Raw genomic sequence first — 18,743 nt, forward strand, 5'->3', positions numbered from 1 at the left:
TTAACTTGGGCGTAATTTAAAAGCTCAAGAGGTTGTTAGACGCTGGGATGAGCCCCTTGAAGTGAGGGCTGCAAACTGCAGCGCGGGGCCGATGAATGGGGGGAGGGGGAGGCGGGAAAATGCAAGTAAGTTATTTATTGTGGTAGGCGGCTAATCTCGATTGATTAAAAAGCCATCATTTTAAAGTCTTTGCCGCGTTTGGGGCCGGGGATCCGTGCAGTGCTCCAGCTAATTTTGAAAGTTGCTGAGAGTCAAATTTAGTTGCTAATCTCGTCGACGTTGCCAAACTCCACGAGGAATTGGTTTTTCGCTGTGGAAAACTTAAATAAGATACAAAGGCTTTGAAACCGATATCTGGCGCGACACATTTAGGGTTCCTTGAATATCACGTTTCTTTTTAATGCGCGATTTATCGTAATTTCTCGGAAGAAGGAGCGTAACTCCATTCCAAGGTTACAAAACTGTCTCAAACAATCCAATGTCTTACGAGAATACTGCCGAGCTAAGGAAAAACGCCGTATGAACCTTCAGGCGTTGCCAAATATCCGTTGATAAAACAAGGAATTTCCTCATGAAAATATGAATATTTCCTTTCAATTTTTTATTTAATTTTGTTCGCAAGTTCATCCAAAGTTCCTGAAAATTTCAAGGAAAAATATTCATAACTTTCCTAAAAAATAAACATTTTATCAAAGGAAATTTGGCAACTCTCGAATCCTCATACGGCGTTTTTCCTAAGCACGGCAGAATATGACTGCGATATTGTTTACAATTTTGCTGGTTTTTGCGTTAATTTTGGCGTCAAAATTCCGTTAATTTTGGCAGGACGCGAACAACAAAGAATTGAAAAAATTGAGGATGAATCGACGGGTTGTAATTCATTAATTTCCCAACTTTTTTTATTAATCCGTGGATCATTTTTCTCCGAGCTTGGAAGCAATCGTAACACAATGTAATCAGTTACCTGCCGTTAAAATGTGGCATGTCTCTCCGCACAGTGATATTAACTCAATAAGAGATTGCATCGAAAATAAGGTCCAGTTACACGATCAAATTGAGCCATCAAATTGGGCCTCTCATTGGTCGCATCCTCACCTCAGGTCTTTTTCCATCAATCAGAGCTTCAGTTTGATGGCTCAATTTGATCGTGTAACTGAACCTTTAGACTCCTCATCCGGCAATGTCGCTCGCTTGCTTCAAGAGTCGAGAATCAGGGGCACTAATTTTATTAATTATTCTTTCCGATCCGTTGCTTCGCCGTAAATCCCGTAAAAATCCTCCTTCCAGACCTTCTGCGATGTTTCAGTTCGTGAGCAGGCCCGGCCTTACAGCTGCACAAGTGCTTAAGATTAATCTGAAAAATATGTGTCTAGGTATCTACGGTGTAAAGCGCCAATCCTACGTAGGTATACTCGCGTGTTTATGTAGAAGCAAGCAAGAATAAGACGGCGAAATCAAGAAGCCATTTGCGTTCAACGAATTCATTCAGTTGGGACAAATCAGTGCTCCTATTCCCCAAAACTCGTCTTGAATCCCGGAACTTTTGAAATTTCCCGGAACTTTTGGACCACCATACAAGGTACGAATTTAAGCATTCTGAGACATGTTCCCTAGTCAGAATTTCACGTAAAGCACGATTCGCGCAACGAAACCAATGAAACAAACTGCAAACGAAGATATTAACGTTTTTATTTCACATTGGTTACGAGGAATTTGAACTGCCCGCTGACAAGAAACTCAAAGCTCCACGTGAGTCAAATCGCGCACTACAACGGTTTCAGCAAGCTTCTCAATCGAGTAATGTTTATTTCCCACCATGTGTTGTTCAAACTGTAAGCAATTTGCTACAGCTGAGCCAAAGCGTCAAGATTGAGGTTGCCAGATTTTTAAATCGCAAAGACTGTCATGATAACGTTTAGCGCACGATGTGAATCACGCAGAGCATCGAGTTTTCATGAGCGGGTGGTTTGAATTCACGCATCAAGAATCATTAAGTATCTTTGGAAGGAGTCGATTTCGGTAATTTTCGTTGTGCGCGTCGTATTCTACGTGAAATTCTTGTCAAGAAATATGTATCGGAATGCTGAAATTCGTACCTTGTCTAGTGGTCCCTAGAGTCCCTTTATACTGAGAGTCAAGACAATGTGAATCCATTTCTGATTCGTTCCCGTATTTTAGGCCTTCACGGTGTCACAAACGAGAATAAAGATTACATTTTTACCGATTGCAAAGATTATAATCTCTGGAATTGACCAAGGAATTACGGGTTCGGCAAGGAACAAACGGAATGAGAGAAGGAACGGAGAAAGGAATTTGAGAATGGGCCGATCAAAGATAACAAAAAACGTTCAATTTGTGTAATATTTATTCCCGTTTGTGACTCCGTGAGGGGATGTTGTCTTGACTCTCAGTATAAAGGGACTCTAGTGGACCCTTACGCATTTTTCGGATCTTTCGAAAAATTCGGACCAAAAATGTATGAGTCCCGGAACTTTAGACGGGGATGGAATGGGAGTACTGGGAAAACGAAAATGGCAGCATACCCGAGCGCTCTCTAGCGGCTGAAAGTGGAAGACGGACCGGTCCGTGCCGTTAACTCATCAAGAAACTTTTTCCGTCGACAATGGTGCCGTAACGAAGTTATCGGAAATGGGAGTGGGCTCAATTAAACCCGGCGACTGATTAGAGTCCTTTAAAGTTGGACTGTTTCCGTAATTTGTAGGCTTGGCCTTTTCATGCGGAAGCTCAAGCTCTTGCGTCACTGGATCTGGTGCGCTTGCTAATTAGAAATCTGCCGTGCTAAGGAAGAACGCCGTATGAACATTCGAGAGTTGCCAAATTTCCTTCGGTAAAATGTTTATTTTTAAGAAAAGTTATGGATATTTTTCCTTTAAATTTTCAGGAACTTTATGTCGAATTGCGAAGAAGATTATCTGAAAAATTGGAAGGAAAATATTCATAAGTTTACCAGGAAATTCGTGTTTTATCAAAGGAAATGTGGCAACGCCTGAAGGTTCATACGGCGTTCTTCCTTAAAGGACAGAAATCAGGGCCGCATCCATCGCATCGGCATCGGTCGAGCGATTCCCAGGGGTAGTTTCAAACCCGGCTGGAGCTCCGGAGACTCTATCTAACGTTTCGAGTCCTCACGGTCTTATTTTCGATATGATGAGTCTATTATTATTTCGCAAGGGCACAAGATTCCTTTCCCGGGACCCGGGGTTGCAAAGGCCGTGCCAGGATAATTAACTGGCTCAGGAACTTTAGGAAAGAGAAAGGGAATTTTGACCGTTTCCAGAGAAACAAGTACGAGAGTCGTCTCAAAAGCAAGTACAATATTTAGTGCCGTATCTTTTTAACGATTCCATGAAAATAAATCGGTAAAAAGGGTTATGTGTGTCATACTCTCAGCTTTTTAACAAGCTAAAGAAATTTACATTTGGTCTTATGTAACGCCTAAAAATTTGACTTTTGTGAAGCCACCTCCACCCCAAGCGGATTCAAAATTTCACGCCGCCGATCCGGCCGGAATTTTAACTCAAAAGATTGTTGAACGAGAGGTTACACAGAAGGGGTAAGAAATGTGGTGCTTTTGAAAATCCTCACAACATAGGATCCTCCTACATCTATGCATTTCTGGTATCATTGAGCCAATTTTCTAATTCCTGCTGCATATAACTTCTCATCTTGATTCTGCATCCAACCGTTGACCGCATTTCGGACCTCTTGCTCTTAAAGCTCCTTGAAGGAACAAAAATACCGTTTAAAGCAAGGAGATCTCCTATTGACTCAACGAGAAATCTTGTCCGGGAAAATTGAAATTTCAATTGACCTAAGAGAATATTTCCCTCTGTGCAGGGTAAATTTAGGGGCGAATCATGTTAGAGGCGGGATTTGGACTCGGCGAATATCTTCAAAGCCCGCTTTATGTGCGCAGAAATAGTGGAAATAAGTGGATGTGAAGCCCGTATGACGACGTTTGAAAGCTCATTGATAATCATTGCGGAGGCAGGCAGAACATTCACCATTCACCTGCCTGTTTTAGTGTTTTCCCACTTGCCACCGACTCCACGCATCGGCTCAGCTTTCCCCTCGTTGTCTAACGAATCCCGCGGTTCCCTCCCTCAGCGTCCCTTCCCTCCCCTCCCCGCACCGCCGCGCCGGGTCACCAAATATTAATCCCTACCCTCGAGGACTCTCTCCTTCAATTAATAGATTAATATTATATTTTCCCGGATGCCGCTCGAGTTGCCGCTTCGTTCGCGTGTACAGGCGAATTTATGCGAAACAAGTCCACCTATATAGATCGTATTCGATATATCAAACGGGTGAGATTGTATCGATATCGATTGGTTCAAAACATAAACATAGCCTCGATCGGATTTTTTAATTGAGCTATTTTGTGAAGTTACATTCGCCTTGCGTGAAGTCAGGATTTGTTCAGGCTTTGGACCAATTATGAAATCAGGATTTGGCAGTCAAAAATCAGGATTTCATCAAGATTTCCTAAAATGAAGAAAAACTAGACACCCTGTAATGGAGATGTTGCATGTGTGAGGAATTTGCGATTTGACTGTTGATTCTCAAGTAAAAGTTCGCGAGAAACACGATGGTCCCATTGGTTTTCTCTGAAATTAACTCCCAAGCTCAAAAACAGCTCTCAAGTTGAGGCCAAAATGAAGAGGATACCCCACGCTATCCTGAGAGTCCACCTCTACATCAAAACAAACTCTCCATGCAAAGATAGGGAGCAAATACATTGACAGGGCTGCCACTTTATTTGGGGACTCTAAAACTGAAAACACGGTATTACTGCTAATATATTTGCTCCCTATCTTTGCATGGAAAGTTTGTCTTGATGTAGACGTGGACTCTCAGGATAGCGTGGGATATCCCCTCCATTTTGGACTCAACTTGAGAGCTTTTTTTGAACTTGGAAGATGATTTCAGAGAAAACCAGTGGCACCATTGTGTTTCTCGCGAACTTTTACTTGAGAATCAACAGTCAAATCGCAAATTCCTCACAGATGCAACAGCTCCATTCTTCACGAAACCTGCAATGGAGATCTGGCGAGTGAAATTGCTCATAGTTGTGATGATATCGTCGACTTTTAGGGGATTTTTTTAGGATTGGGCCGGGGTGGCTACCGCCTCCTAGAATTGTGGCAACGGCGTTATTCAAATAGCGAACGAGGGTTTCCAAGCTCGACGGGAAAATCCGTTTGTTCTCTCCAGCGTAGGAGGAAGCCGCAGGGAAGTTTGGCACCAGCCTTTGTACGTGGGGCACGCGTCCGTCCCTATTGTAGCGCCCTCTCCCTCCTGCGCCTTCCCTGAGCATTACGTTCTCATCTGGCTTATTAAATGCCTCTTAATTTTCCGCCCTCTAACGTTCCCCCGTAACTTGCTCATTCTGATTCCCAACTTAAGCCTAACGTAGATATGTTCTTTAATGTGTATTTATGCCGTGCTTTTACCCTTGTTGCCCAGCTCCGTTGCTCTTCGCATCTCTTGACCTATTTTGCGACCTATTGCTCGAGTGAGTCGGCTCTTTGTGCTCCTATTGGAAGTTTCAGGGTGTCTACAAGTCCGATTTCCGGAAAGCCTGGAAATAGTACTGATTTTCTAAGGGTCGCACGGAAGTACTGAAAAAGTGCGGAAATTCCGCAAGAAGGTCCGGAATTTTTTCTTCTCCTATCATTTTTGTCGCAACTAGAGCGAGATATTCAAATTTTTGAAATTTTTCGATTTTCACCATTTAGGAGGTACTGAAAAAGTACTGAACTTTTTTGTTGCAGAGGTACTGAATTTCTTGGAAATGTACTGAAAAAATACCGTGAAAGTGCTGATTTTCGGCCAGCCTGTTTTGGTAGACACCCTGATTTTTAAGTCTCCTAAACTTTTCATCACAAGTGCACAGAGAACACACAGTAACACTGAACTTGAATTAAATTTGGATAAGGAATACAAAAAAAACCAAAAGCTCCCGTTGATTTGGCTCTCACGGCTTTTCCTTGTTTTCTGTTCAGAATTTAACTCAAACGGTACCAAAACCGACACACAATTTTGGTCGTGTATATTTCACTTCCTGTATCGATCAAAATAACGCAAGCACTGTTCTTAATGAACCCATTTTTTCCATATTGCGATTTTAGAAACTCTTAATTTGGCGTAGGATTGTATGAAAAATTTAAAGGGATTTGTCCCGGCGGATTCTTCATTCATATCGGGGAAATTCCTATGGTTTTATTACTTGGATGTGATTGAATGTTTTGAATATTTTTCAATTTTAGAATCGCAGTTTGCGACCAAGCTGATCACTGTAATTGCTCAGTGGAACTTTGATTATCTTGACTGACAAAGTATTATCATTTTATTCTGCAGCCGTATCTCTAATACCGTCGTTCACCGTCTTCTTCTGTGTTTTGTTGTTTCAGTGACTGCTGATCCAGATTCTGACGACAGTGATGATTCCTCCGGAATAGGTATGTATTCGTTTTTTTCAAATACTTACATAAATTCACTTAACCTGAAGGAATATAAAAAAACAACTCTATTTGTAAACTAATGGAGGTCTCAGATTTAAGAAAGACGTAAGTGTTATTTTTGGAGGGAAGACAAAAAAAAGGAGAATTATGGATGATCTCGAAGAAAACTTGTCGCAAAGTAGTATTTCCAAATCATGTTTGAAATGTTTCAATTTTCAAGTTTTACGTCCGTTTGTGCGATGAACTACCTTAATATTTACAAAACACACATTATATTTTCCTTTAAAACATATTTTTTTTCATCAATTAAAATGAGATAATCCATGCAGAGTGTGCAAACATTTCAAAAGCATTAAAAAACGTTGAAAAACGTTGACTCCGCGAGATTAAATATTAGAGCTAACACAAAGCGGAGCGGCGACGCACTGGCGCCTACAACCTAACATGGATACTTCACGCATTGCGCAATGCGTGAAGTATCCCTGTTAGGTTTGTAGGCGCCAATGCCCGTTTCGCGCTCTCTGCCCGCCTGCCGCGCCGCAGCGTGCCACGGCGTTTGAGGCAACTATTTCATACCAGAGGTATTGCACAGTATCACAAGAAATTGAGGGCGCTCCAACATATTAATAAAGTACGGAGTCCCGGAATGATCCCGTATCTAATTTCAAAATTTCGGATTGAATCAATTATTTTTAAAGAAAACACTTCTCATACATTTAAGAGAAGATCAAACATCAACTCGATTCCCTCGAAAATCGCGTTTGTTCCTTTCTGCTAAATGCGACCTAACTAATGGCATAAATCTGTGTTTCTGAAATGAGCCAGAAATGAAGGTTTTTTCTGCAGAATGAAGTCCATTTGGGGTATCTTTCAGTCTGCTTTAGTATTGATTGATCTGAGTGACTATATATTCGCTTCGATTGTGAAAATTTTTCCTTCGCTGTATGAATCATGAAACTGTATCCCCGCATATATTTGAGGTTCCGTTCTATCTTCAATGAGAACCTCGCTTTGAATTAATCGAAGGGCAGCAATACCACACACCCGGGTCATCTCGTTAAATATTGAGTCTGGGTTCAGGCAAGGCTGCCAAGTAGAGCGATCAATTTATTAGACCATTATCTCAATGTTTTAGGATAGAAATTCATAACATCCTAGGAGGCCATCAATTATTACAAAGATTGCGTAATTTTTCTTCTCTTGTGGAAGGACATAATTTGGACTTCAGGGTTCAAAACGCTAATTGCAGGAATGCGTATGTATCTCGTGATCAAATGTCATTTTCCAATCATACAATGCTTGATCCGGCCGTACGAGATCAAACTGAAGCCTCTGATATTGTAAGGAATTGTAAGCGTGAAACTCTTTTTCTCAGTCTTTTTATGCTCCAAATCCGCCAACAACAGGTCTGAAACACGAATTGCAAATATGCATAGCTCGTGATGAAGTGTCAATTATTAGCGGCGAAAACGCGAACCTCGGCATTCCTGCCATATTCTCTAACAGTTCGAGGAAATATTCAAAATGTTGATAGAGTCTGAAAAAGTATCTTATTCTTGCTATCCTCAAGAAATAATACCCCTCTACCGGCCATAAGGCGGAATGAAGACAGTTTTTTTACTCTCCTGGAAAATCGTGTTCTCCGAGATACGCACTTCTGCACTTTTACCATCATTTTGTGTTTAAAAGAAATACATCAAAGGAGATTTAATAACGTCTGATGTAGTCAGGCTAATTCGGGTTTAATCCGTCTCATTTCATGAATAATTGGACTACATTTTGCACTTGGGAACTACAATTCCTTACTCAGTTTAGAAACGACGTACTTATCATTACTTTCCCGACGCATATAATTGTTTTTACAGAAGAGCTAGAAATTGTATAGTTCTAAATTGCAAAATAAATTCAATTTTTTTTAAAAAAAGATGATTCATCGGAAGAATTCCGGCAGCAGTTGCAAGTTCTTACGACGTTGTTACTTAGCAAGGGAGATTCGTTAAGGGAGGTTTGAAATTAGTCTTGTGACCAAACGAAAGGAGCGTAAATAAATAAATATTGAGCGTTTCTCATCCTCATTTAAGCCCGCTCGGACGTTTCGATACATTATTTGCAGTGGCGCTACAGATGTGACCGAAAGATAAGCCGGGGAATTTCCGCTGGGAAGGCAGGGTGGCGAGGGGCCCTTTGGCCCTTAGGGACCCAGCTCCGGGCCGGGGCGAGCAAAGGGATCAAGGCCTCGGGGGGATGAGACGGGGGTGTATATGACCGCAATAAAGAGGGAGAACAATAAGTGTGTGCTTATTGGCCGGTCTCCGTGTTTCACTCATTTGCCGCCTCGGAGTGAGAGCGCCGTTGTCGTTTTTGCTCTCCATGATGGAGAGCGACCGGCAAATAAGGTCCCGATACACGATCAAATTCCCGAACCAATTACCATCAAAGTGTCGGAAGTCATCAGTCTTAAAATCATTAATTTGCTTCATTTGAAAATGAAAACTTGGCAGAAATGTTTCGTGCGGCAGGAAATGATGAATGGTGACACTCCATTCTGATCAAAATTTGACGGCTCGTCCAACTTAGATCAAAGAGGACTGTTGCATGGTGACCATCAGTCATCAACTGGTCTACTTTGATCAGAATTGGTTCGAAATGCCGCCATGGGCCGCGGCCCATGTGGCCACACCCACCGTTAAGTTGGGATTTTTGGCGTTACGGCTACCCGGGCTTTATAGAGTAGATTAGAAGCAGAATTTAAGCAGTTATTTTTGCTCAATGCAATCCAATTAAAGCATCCCTATTGGGAAAGTGACGCACTAAATTGCCAGCCCTCCAAACTCGAAAAAAAAATCGTCTATTAATAATGAGTTTCATCTTGTTCCCTGCCACGAAACGGATTTTAACCGAAGTCATCGGGTCATTTTATCGCCCGTTCTATGTCTGTTTATTTTTTTGTTATTTTAATGGTCCACCGGCCGTGCCCGCACGGCGATCTGGCCCAGCCTTTAGGCTCCATTCGGATGGAGGGAGGAGGGTGGAAATGGAAACAGCCGCCCGGTGGCGTTTATGCGCTCGTATCTCTCTTGATTTCACCATTTCGACTCCTTATTTGCCCGCCAGGCGGTGTCTCATGGAGGAGATAGTGAACATGGTTGGCAGCTTTCGAGAATTAATCGGCCGCTACACTAAGGGAAAACGCCGTATGAGCTTTAAGCGTTGCCAAATTTCCTTTCATGAAACACGAATTAACTGGCAACCCAAAGAGTATTTTCATTCCAATTTTTAAGGTAATTCTGTTCGCGATTCCACATATAGCTCCCGAAAATTTCCAGGACAAATATTCATAACTTTCCTCAAAAATAAACGTTTTATCGAAGGAAATTTGGCAACTTTTGAATGCTCGTACGGCGTTCTTCCCTAGCACGGCAGTACATACCCCATGATTATCGTCAGTAAACTCGGTGGCCAATCACGCGCTTTTGGGAGTTTCGGTCGGCGTTTAAATCTCATGCTTTCAAATGAAGCTATTATAGCTCATTATCCGGTGTACCTATTATGCCGCTTTCTATGAATCATAAATTCTGTTGATTTTTTTCTTTTTTCCCCTTTTCGGTTCTTTATTCCTGGCTGAAAAGAAGACGCTCGATGTGCGACTTCAGATCATTCTGTCATCACCTCTCGGTAATAGTTCAATTTAGAAACCGCGGATGTATTCATGCTTAAGGTACTCGGTCGTTTCAGTGTTTAGATGAAAGTCAACACCTTGCGAATTTTGCGGTTCATGTCAAAATGCCGGAAAAATTGAAGGAACGTCAAGGAATTCCGAGACCTAACATAAAGCGCGATAAATCTAAAACGATTTCCCTGCCTCTTGTCGTCCCCATGAATCAACTGAAGAGAATACCTATTCTTCCATTACTGCTAGACATCAAGATTAGTCAATGGAACCGTCATCCAAACCCTTGAAGACTTTTCAGGATTCTCGAAACTAAATACGGTCATTAATACGTAAGTAGTGCGGTCAGTAGCAGTTGGCGTGTAACTCATAGTGCCTACAAGACTGCATGAATACTTCACGCATTGCGTCAAAAACAGTGCGATCAGCAGTGGTCGGCCTAAAACGCATAGCGCCCACAAGACCGTAGGGATTATTCACGCATTGCGCCAGAACCAGTGCGGTTGGCGCGGTGGTGGAAATTAAAATCATGGAAACAACTTTCATGTTTATTCTTTCATAATTTTTTAGACAGAAGAGTAGCTTGAGACTGTTGGGGATTCTTTTCTACAATCCACTCCTGTAATATTTAACTTGGGAACATTTTCCAATCCCGCATTAAAAAGGCTTCTCCAATTTCTTGCAATTTTCTGAAAATCAGTGACGATGGACATCAACTGTTTTCGCAGGACACGAGTCACTTGCAAAATGGAGTCCAGTTATGCAATGGCTGATGTAGTTAGGCTGATTCCGATTAAATCCCCAAGTTAGGTAATCTTATAGGTCACGATCAAATTTCGAACCAATTCTGATCAAAGTAGACCAGTTGATGACTAAATATGTATTGTAGATTCCAAATCACCCAAACGCATCTTAAAAGTCTTTAAGGTGGATCCTCAGCTATTGCGAAATGCATTCTGGGCACGATCATATGTTTTAAAAACCGTTTGATAGATTATTCTTGAAAATCGAACTTTCAGTCTCCAGATCAACCATTCAGAAATTGTCATGCCGAATATCATCCTCCAAAATTCGAAAACGAGGTCAAAAGTTCTGTCGCCATGAAATCGGTTGCATACTTTAGACAATACTTTTGACTTTATTTTAAGATTTTGGAAGGTAATTTTCGGCCCGGGCTCTGCCTCACGATGGATCTAGAGACTGAAATTCCGATTTTCCCACTATAACCCACCTAATGGTTAGAATTAAAAATAAAGCGATCGTACCCAAAATCCATCGCCAAAAGCTGATGATCCTCTCTCAGGTGATACCTAACAACACTGGAAAAAAAGAAAACAAAAAAAAAAAAAAAAAAAAAACACACATTGGATCTAGAGCCTACACTCTTAAAAACGTAGACAAGAAAAAGTACCCTGATTCAATCGAATCTAGCTTAAATCAAGAACCAAGCCTCCTAATTTAAGCGGATTTTGTTTTGATTCAAACAAAAATCCGATTGAATCAAGAGTATTTTTTTCTTGTCAATATTTTCAAGAGTCTGGACTCTAGATCCAATGTGTTTTTTTTTCCCAGTGAATTTTGCGAAAAATGGAGGAATTTCCCGGTACAATATTCCGTTCGAACATTCCTAAAAACTCACTGCAGCTTCCCAACCCTTCCCAAAACTTCATCCCTGGCATTAGAGCTTTCTTCAGTAACACCGTCGTAAAGGGCTTTAGTCTGATTTTGCCGCAGTCCGTAAGCGGTGCGCCTTTTTCGCTCATCTGCCCCCGTTGACAGATCCATCTGGGTATGTGTGTGTGGGGGGAGGGGGGGGGGGGTTGCAGCAGAGGCTGAGGCTTGCACACGCTCAGTTTTATGGCGTTTAATTGTTTCATAACGGCGTCGAGGCTGTCTGTAGCGGAGGGGGTGGGGGGAGGCGCGTCGCTTTATGGGGCGTTAACGGCTCCTTTATGACTCGAAAAGCGGGATCCGCCACCTCTCATTAGGCACTAGACTGCCGTGCTAAGGAAAAACGCCGTATGAGCCTTCAGGCGTTGCCAAATTTCCCCTGACAAATCACTAATTTTCAGGAACATTTTTTAATGTATGCCTACCAATTTCTCAGATAATTTTGTTTGTAATTTGACCTAAAACGTGTGAAAATTTAAAGGAAAAATATTCATAACTTTCCTCAAAAATAAACATTTTATTGAATGAAATTTGGCAACTCTCGAATGTTCATACAGTGTTCTTCCTTAGCAGGGCAGCAATAGAGTCTTCAGTCACTTCATTTTCGAGCCGAGGCCTGTGCTCTCCTGCAACGCCACTCGCCACTCTGTTGCCGATCAAATGTACTGCATTTTGCAATTTGGAGCTATAAATTCTGGCTCATTTGAAAAAACACTTATGTGCATAGGGAAACTAATGGCACATACGTTGTTTTTAAACCGGGGCGGAAGTTACAGTTCCTAATTGCAAAATGTAGTCCAAATGCCCTTTGCGCAGAGCCTGTAGCCCTGCTCAAGTTTCGCAGGGATCCAGTCGAAAATCTCAATAATCTTGAGTTTGAAGGTCACAAGCAACGATTGAATCGCAGCAACATCAGTTTGACTGCATTTTACAATTTGGATCTATCAATTCTGGCTCATCTGAGAAAACACTTATGTGCATAGGGAAACTATTGGCACATACGTCGTTTTTAGACCGGGCCGGAATTTATAGGTCCAAATTGCAAAATGCAGTCCAGTTGGCAAGTAATAATTCTGTTCACTTGGCAACTCAAGACCATCACGCTCGTTCGTTTTATTTTTAAATGTTTTTCATTGAAATCATGCATGCTGTTTGTTAAAGGGTATCAACCAAGCTAGATATCCTGTGCTCAATTGTTAGTTTCCAAAGATGCTGCGTTTTTGTTCCGGAACTCACGACCGTCACACGCTCACGACCGCCACAAATCGCTGAAATTTGAATAGGGAAAATTGTGTAAAAAGGAAACTTCTGAAAACGTTGGGACCATATACGTTTTTAGCTCCAAGAATTCGTACAGAATTGAGAAAACACAACTTCCAGGGAAATGATGAGCTTGATTTTTCGACTTTTTTCACCCTGAAGTGTCCCTTATTTTAAATTTTCGCCCATGGGTCTGTTTATTCAAGAGCAATGGTGACTTTTCTGTTGAACTTATTTTGTGTTCCTCTGAGATGTAAGGAAAATTCCTTGACATTTCTCGTGGTGACTTACTCACCCGTAAATGGATACAAGAAAACAAGCTATCAGATGGAACTTAGAGACATTGCTGTAGGCCCTTGTGTGGTGATATAGTAAATTAAGTTCCTATTGTTTTGTTTTGAAAAATATGCTCTACTTGATCAATGTCTTAGTTCTATTCAAAGAAAATATGCCCTGATGGAACATTCTCACTTTATTTCAAATTTGCTCGTTCACACCATAAGTGGTTTAATGGCTGCTGAAAATCAGAGATATCTGGAGATCCATATTATTTGCCGACTCTCCTCTTAATCGACCCCAAAACAAGATATACTATGTTGTTGTAAAAGCTACTACGAATGATATTTGAACTTTTCCGTGATAGATCGTTCATAATTTCTCGATTTTAAATTTGTCACAGATGATGAAGAAAGAGACGAAGGGATGGACGTTTCTGAGCAGAACTTCAGTTTCATCGATTTCGTGAGAAGGTAAGGCCAACATATTTTTCAAGAACTACCCATACAATTTTCAACGCACAATTTTAGATCACATTCTTACTTTTCGCCGTTTAATCGTTTCATTTTGTTCCGCTTTCTTGTTTCCTTTTTTTTATTTAATCTGTAAATAAATCAATGATACATACAGGTGATTAAATTAATCACCTTTAATTTCGTTTTTTTTAAACTTTGCACGAAATGGAGATGTTGCATGTGTGAGGGATTTGCGATTTGACCATTGATTCTTACGTAAAAGTTTGCGAGAAACACGATGGTGCCACTGGTTTTCTCTGAAATTAACTCCCAAGCTCAAAAAAAGCTCTCAAAGTGAGGCCAAAATGGAGGGGATATCCCACCCTACCCTGAGAGTCCACCTCTACATCAAAACACACTCTCCATGCAAAAATAGGGAGCATATATATTAGCAGGGTTGCCGTGTTTTCAGTTTTGGAGTCCTCAAATAAAGTGGCAACCCTGTCAATGTATGTGTTCCCTATCTTTGCATGGAGAGTTTGTTTTGATGTAGAGGTGGACTCTCAGGATAGCGTGGGATATGATATCCCCTCCATTTTGGCCTCAACTTGAGAGCTTTTTTCGAGCTTGGGAGTTGATTTCAGAGAAAACCAGTGGCACCATCGTGTTTCTCGCGAATTTTTACATAAGAATCAATGGTCAAATCGCAAATCCACATGCAACATCTCCATTTGGGGACTTGAAAACGCAATGTTTAACTAATTTTGAACTTACCGAGATAATGTTGAGGCAAAGTTAGGGGAAATTGGCTCATTTCGTGGGAAAATCGTATGACCTTTGAATTTCTTCTTAAGCGATTTGTCTTCCGCCTACCTACTCATAGAATTGGTTTATGATGTCTAGATTTGCGCGGCCGTCTTCGATTCAGGCTTGTTGCACCCTGCTCGAGCAGTTCGAGAAGAATTCGGTGGCTACGAATCATCAACTGGTGAAATTGTTGCACAGGATCACTTTCGACTGCAAACTACCGGCTCTGATCTTCCAAGCCTCCGTTTTTAGAACCTTCCAACGCATCCTCAACTCAAAGAATCCTACTCACAAGGTAAACTCCTCTCAGCCCACATTTGCCTATCTAATATAATGAAGGCAAGTAATCGCGCCGTGACATATTTTTGAACATATTTTTTCCGTGTTGGAACATCGCCATCGCTTTCTTTTCCTACGGAGGATATATTCTAATAATCTTCACTGGAAAAAAAAAAACACATTGGATGTAGAGTCCAGACTCTTGAAAACATTGACAAGAAAAAGGACTCTTGATTCAATCAGATATCAGATTTAAGCTTAAAATCAAAAGGAAATTCGCTCAAATTCAGAGGCTTGGTTCTTGATTTAAGCTTAAATCTGATTGAATCAAGAGTATTTTTTCTTGTCGATGTTTTTTAAGAGTCTGGACTTTGGATCCAATGTGTTTTTTTCCTAGTGTTCTTGATTCCAATAATCTATTTTATTCCATGCACAGGCTTTCGGCACGAGACCGACGGAACCCGCCAGCGCCGCGCGCGCATTCGGCGAGGAAAAGAGCGAAATTCATGGACGATAAAGAAATCGGGGTCCTCGTAAACATCCCCCTGATGTCCCCGACTCGTCATATAACTTTTTTTTAACCATCGGGGGAACTCGGAAAGTTTCATCGCTCATCCGGCCCCCTCCCCGTTTTTGACAACGATGGAATTTGTCAACAAGCCGATTTTCCGAGCTCCCCGCCTCCTGTCGATCCCCCTTCCCCAGCCGATCGGCTCTAAATCAAAATGAAAAACGAGTCTGTCGCGCACTCAGTTAACCCGAGTTTTGAGATAGGGGATCAACTCTTTTCTTCAGCCCGCGCACAGCGTGACAACTCGCAGAGGGTGGGGGAGGCTGGGGGTTGCAGCACTATAACGTGTTTATTAGCTCAAGATTACGGGTCGTATTCTGCCGTGCTAAGAACGCCGTATGAACATTTGAGAGTTGCCAAATTTTCTCCGATAAAATGTTTATTTTTGAGGGAAGTTATGAAAATTTTTCCGTGACATTTTCAGAAAATTTAGATCGAATTACAAACAAAATTATCTGAGAAATTGACCGAAAAGTATTCAGAAGTTTTTCTATAAATTAGCGATTTGTCCAAAGGAAATTTGGCAACGCTTGAAGGTTCATACGGCGTTTTCCTTAGCACGGTAGTGTTGCTGTGTCAAGGCAAAACGTCGTATGAATACGCGAGTATTGCCAGGTCCCCCCTCAATCAAACGTTCATTTTTCCAGGAAAGTTATGCATATATCTTCCCCTGTTTTCAGATATTTTAGATGATTGTGTCTCGAGCCTGGAATGCTGAGTCACAGAGATTTATGAGGGGAAGAAAATCATCCGGGAAGAGAATCCAGAATTTGATAGGAAATGGATGTCTCAGAGAACATTAAGAAATTTACGAGAAGAAACCACGAGTTTCCGTTCGAGGATTTTCTCCCGAAAATCTCGGAACATCTCTCTGTATTTTAGAAAATTATTTCCCAAAAATCAGGAAACAGCAGGAAATAAAGCAATCCTGAAGTCCAGACCCAATGCTCTAGTGTCGAAATGAGAATGTAAGCCTCTGAAAATTTTCAAGTAAGTCATCGTTAGCCAAGTCGAAAAATGCGTATCGCAGATCGGGACGTCGTAAATCGTCGCGCATTCTTTTTTCTCCATAGGAAAACTAATCCAGTTTCTATTTGAAAGTTTATCATGAATTTCCTCCTCTCATTTTAAGACAAGCGCGGAAAAATTCCACAAATTGCAAGGAAGCGTTTTGATTTGTTTTCCTTGAAGAAAATCAAACATAAACAGAGATTTTCAAACGTCGTGATAAAGGTGAGTATTTTCCGCATTTTGATATAAAAGATTAAAGCAGAAAATGTGTGTTATATGATTCCAACGGCAACGCCCGAAGAACCATACTGCATTCTTCCTTAAAGCGATCGTGTACAGATTCTATCCAAGTGTTGAATACGCTCCTGTCAGCAAAGTTTGATTTCGCTGTCAACTTTTTAATCGCTTTCGCGTTGTGAGAGCCGATGGAAATATGAATTACAGCCGGGAGGAAAATATCGTCGCGTCATGGGGCGTTGAAGAGAGGGGGGGGGGGGGGGCTTTCGATCAGGGGTCATTTTTGTGGCTTTTTCAAGAGCTGTCCCGGGCAGAGATATTATGAGATTCGTTACCGACTGTATTCTCCGCGCGTGGAGTTTTGTTTCCGGGTAGAAACGTACTCAATCACATTCTTTCTTGACGTGTTTAGTACATTTTGTTGCCCTCGTAGGCGTTTGAGAAATCGGAGAGGATTTATCTTTTCCTCGGGTATGATTGAAGATTAGGTACCTGAAAAAGGTGCAGGAAACATCAGGAAAATATCTGGATTTTTCAAAATTAAAAAATACTAGACACCCTGAAAACTCAAGAATAGGAAGAAATAAGTTGGATAATGACTGAAAGATCACGAAAGTTTCGTAGCTGATGTTTTTCTAAGTCGCTAATTTCGAATTTGATGTCAAATTGCCTACATCTTAACAACCTGATCTATTAATTGTGGGCAAGTTTATGGCACGCCGCGGCGCAGCGTGCCGCCGCTGCCAGCTGGAAATGCACACTGACGCCTACAAACCTAAGGGGATACTTCAAGCATTGCGCAATGCGTGAAGTAGCCCTTTAGGTTTGTAGGCGTACACTGACCCCTACAAACCTAAGGAGATACTTCACGCATTGCGCAATGCGTGGGGTAGCCCTTTAGGTTTGTAGGCGTACACTGACCCCTACAAACCCAAGAGGATACTTCAAGCATTGCGCAATGCGTGAAGTAGTCCTTTAGGTTTGTAGGCGTCAGTGCGCGTTTCGCGCTGGCAGCAAGCCGCGGCGCCTCCGACGCGGCCGGGTGACGGACGATTTCTTGCGGGGAGAGCTAAGTTCCCTGGCGGAGAAACTCCTATATCGTGTAATTTTTTTTTCCGTCATTTTTTTAAAATTTTCGACTTTTAAAATTACACACTGGTCCTGTGAAGTAATAAGTGAACTCTCAACGTCTCAACGCTAGACGAATGAAGGCAGGTCGTGCGCCATGCGCGCTGCAGACGGCGCAGGGCGGCTCATGAAATTCTCCCCTGTGCTCTGTTGGCAATTGGCAAAGTGATAGGTTCAAGATGAAAATAGATCCGCGTGCGCTCCCTACCGAGCTCGAGGAAAAGCTCAATGTTCCGCCTCGGGACGTGACGCAGCGGCACCGTTTAAATTTCGGCGGGAAAGTTTGAATTGACGCTCCTGTGCAATGCGAGCGACTGCCGAGTGCCGCGCATGAATACATGATACAAATTAACAAGGTGCATTTCAACACGCGTGAAAGACAGAGATACAACTATTCGTGCTTGATGGATGCCCGTGTTACGTCTGCAAAACTGCAGGCGCGATGACGCGAGGCATAAACTCTCAAAGCGCAACGCTGGGGATCCCTATAAACACTGCGCTGCCGTGGAAGAGAAAAGTAACGTACGAGTATTCCGAAAGCGCCGAATCCCTTCCAACAATTGTCGAATTTTTTTTTCAAAATATTCATTGAGGTGGACACATCATAGAATATATTGAACAAACTCAATCTTACCTTTCCTCAAATTTCAAGAGCAAGGTGCATTTCAACACGCGTTAATGACGGCGCAGAGATACAACTATTCGTGCTTGATGGATGCCCGTGTTGCGTCTGCAAAACTGCAGGCGCGATGACGCGAGGCATAAACTCGCAACAATCCACTCTATGCTGCCAATGATGTGTCGCTCTGTCAGATTCAGAAGTAAAGTTCAAAAATGAAGCCCAAATACATCTCTCCTATCTTCGGCTGTGTTGACACGCGCGATTTCTTTCT

General features: G+C 41.9%; 1 protein-coding gene across 1 annotated transcript in view; it reads left to right on the forward strand.

Annotated features, from left to right (window-relative positions):
* Window positions 1–18,743, forward strand: part of timeout (circadian regulator timeout) — a 285,339-nt gene that overhangs the window by 256,254 nt on the left and 10,342 nt on the right. Inside the window, exons 17-19 of the mRNA XM_072299231.1 lie at window positions 6,435–6,482; window positions 13,766–13,835; window positions 14,721–14,919. Of these exons, the coding sequence (XP_072155332.1) occupies window positions 6,435–6,482; window positions 13,766–13,835; window positions 14,721–14,919 (317 nt within the window). The remainder of the gene's footprint in view (window positions 1–6,434; window positions 6,483–13,765; window positions 13,836–14,720; window positions 14,920–18,743) is intronic.

The sequence above is a fragment of the Bemisia tabaci genome, chromosome 4, assembly GCF_918797505.1.
Source record: "Bemisia tabaci chromosome 4, PGI_BMITA_v3".
Lineage (NCBI taxonomy): Eukaryota > Metazoa > Arthropoda > Insecta > Hemiptera > Aleyrodidae > Bemisia > Bemisia tabaci.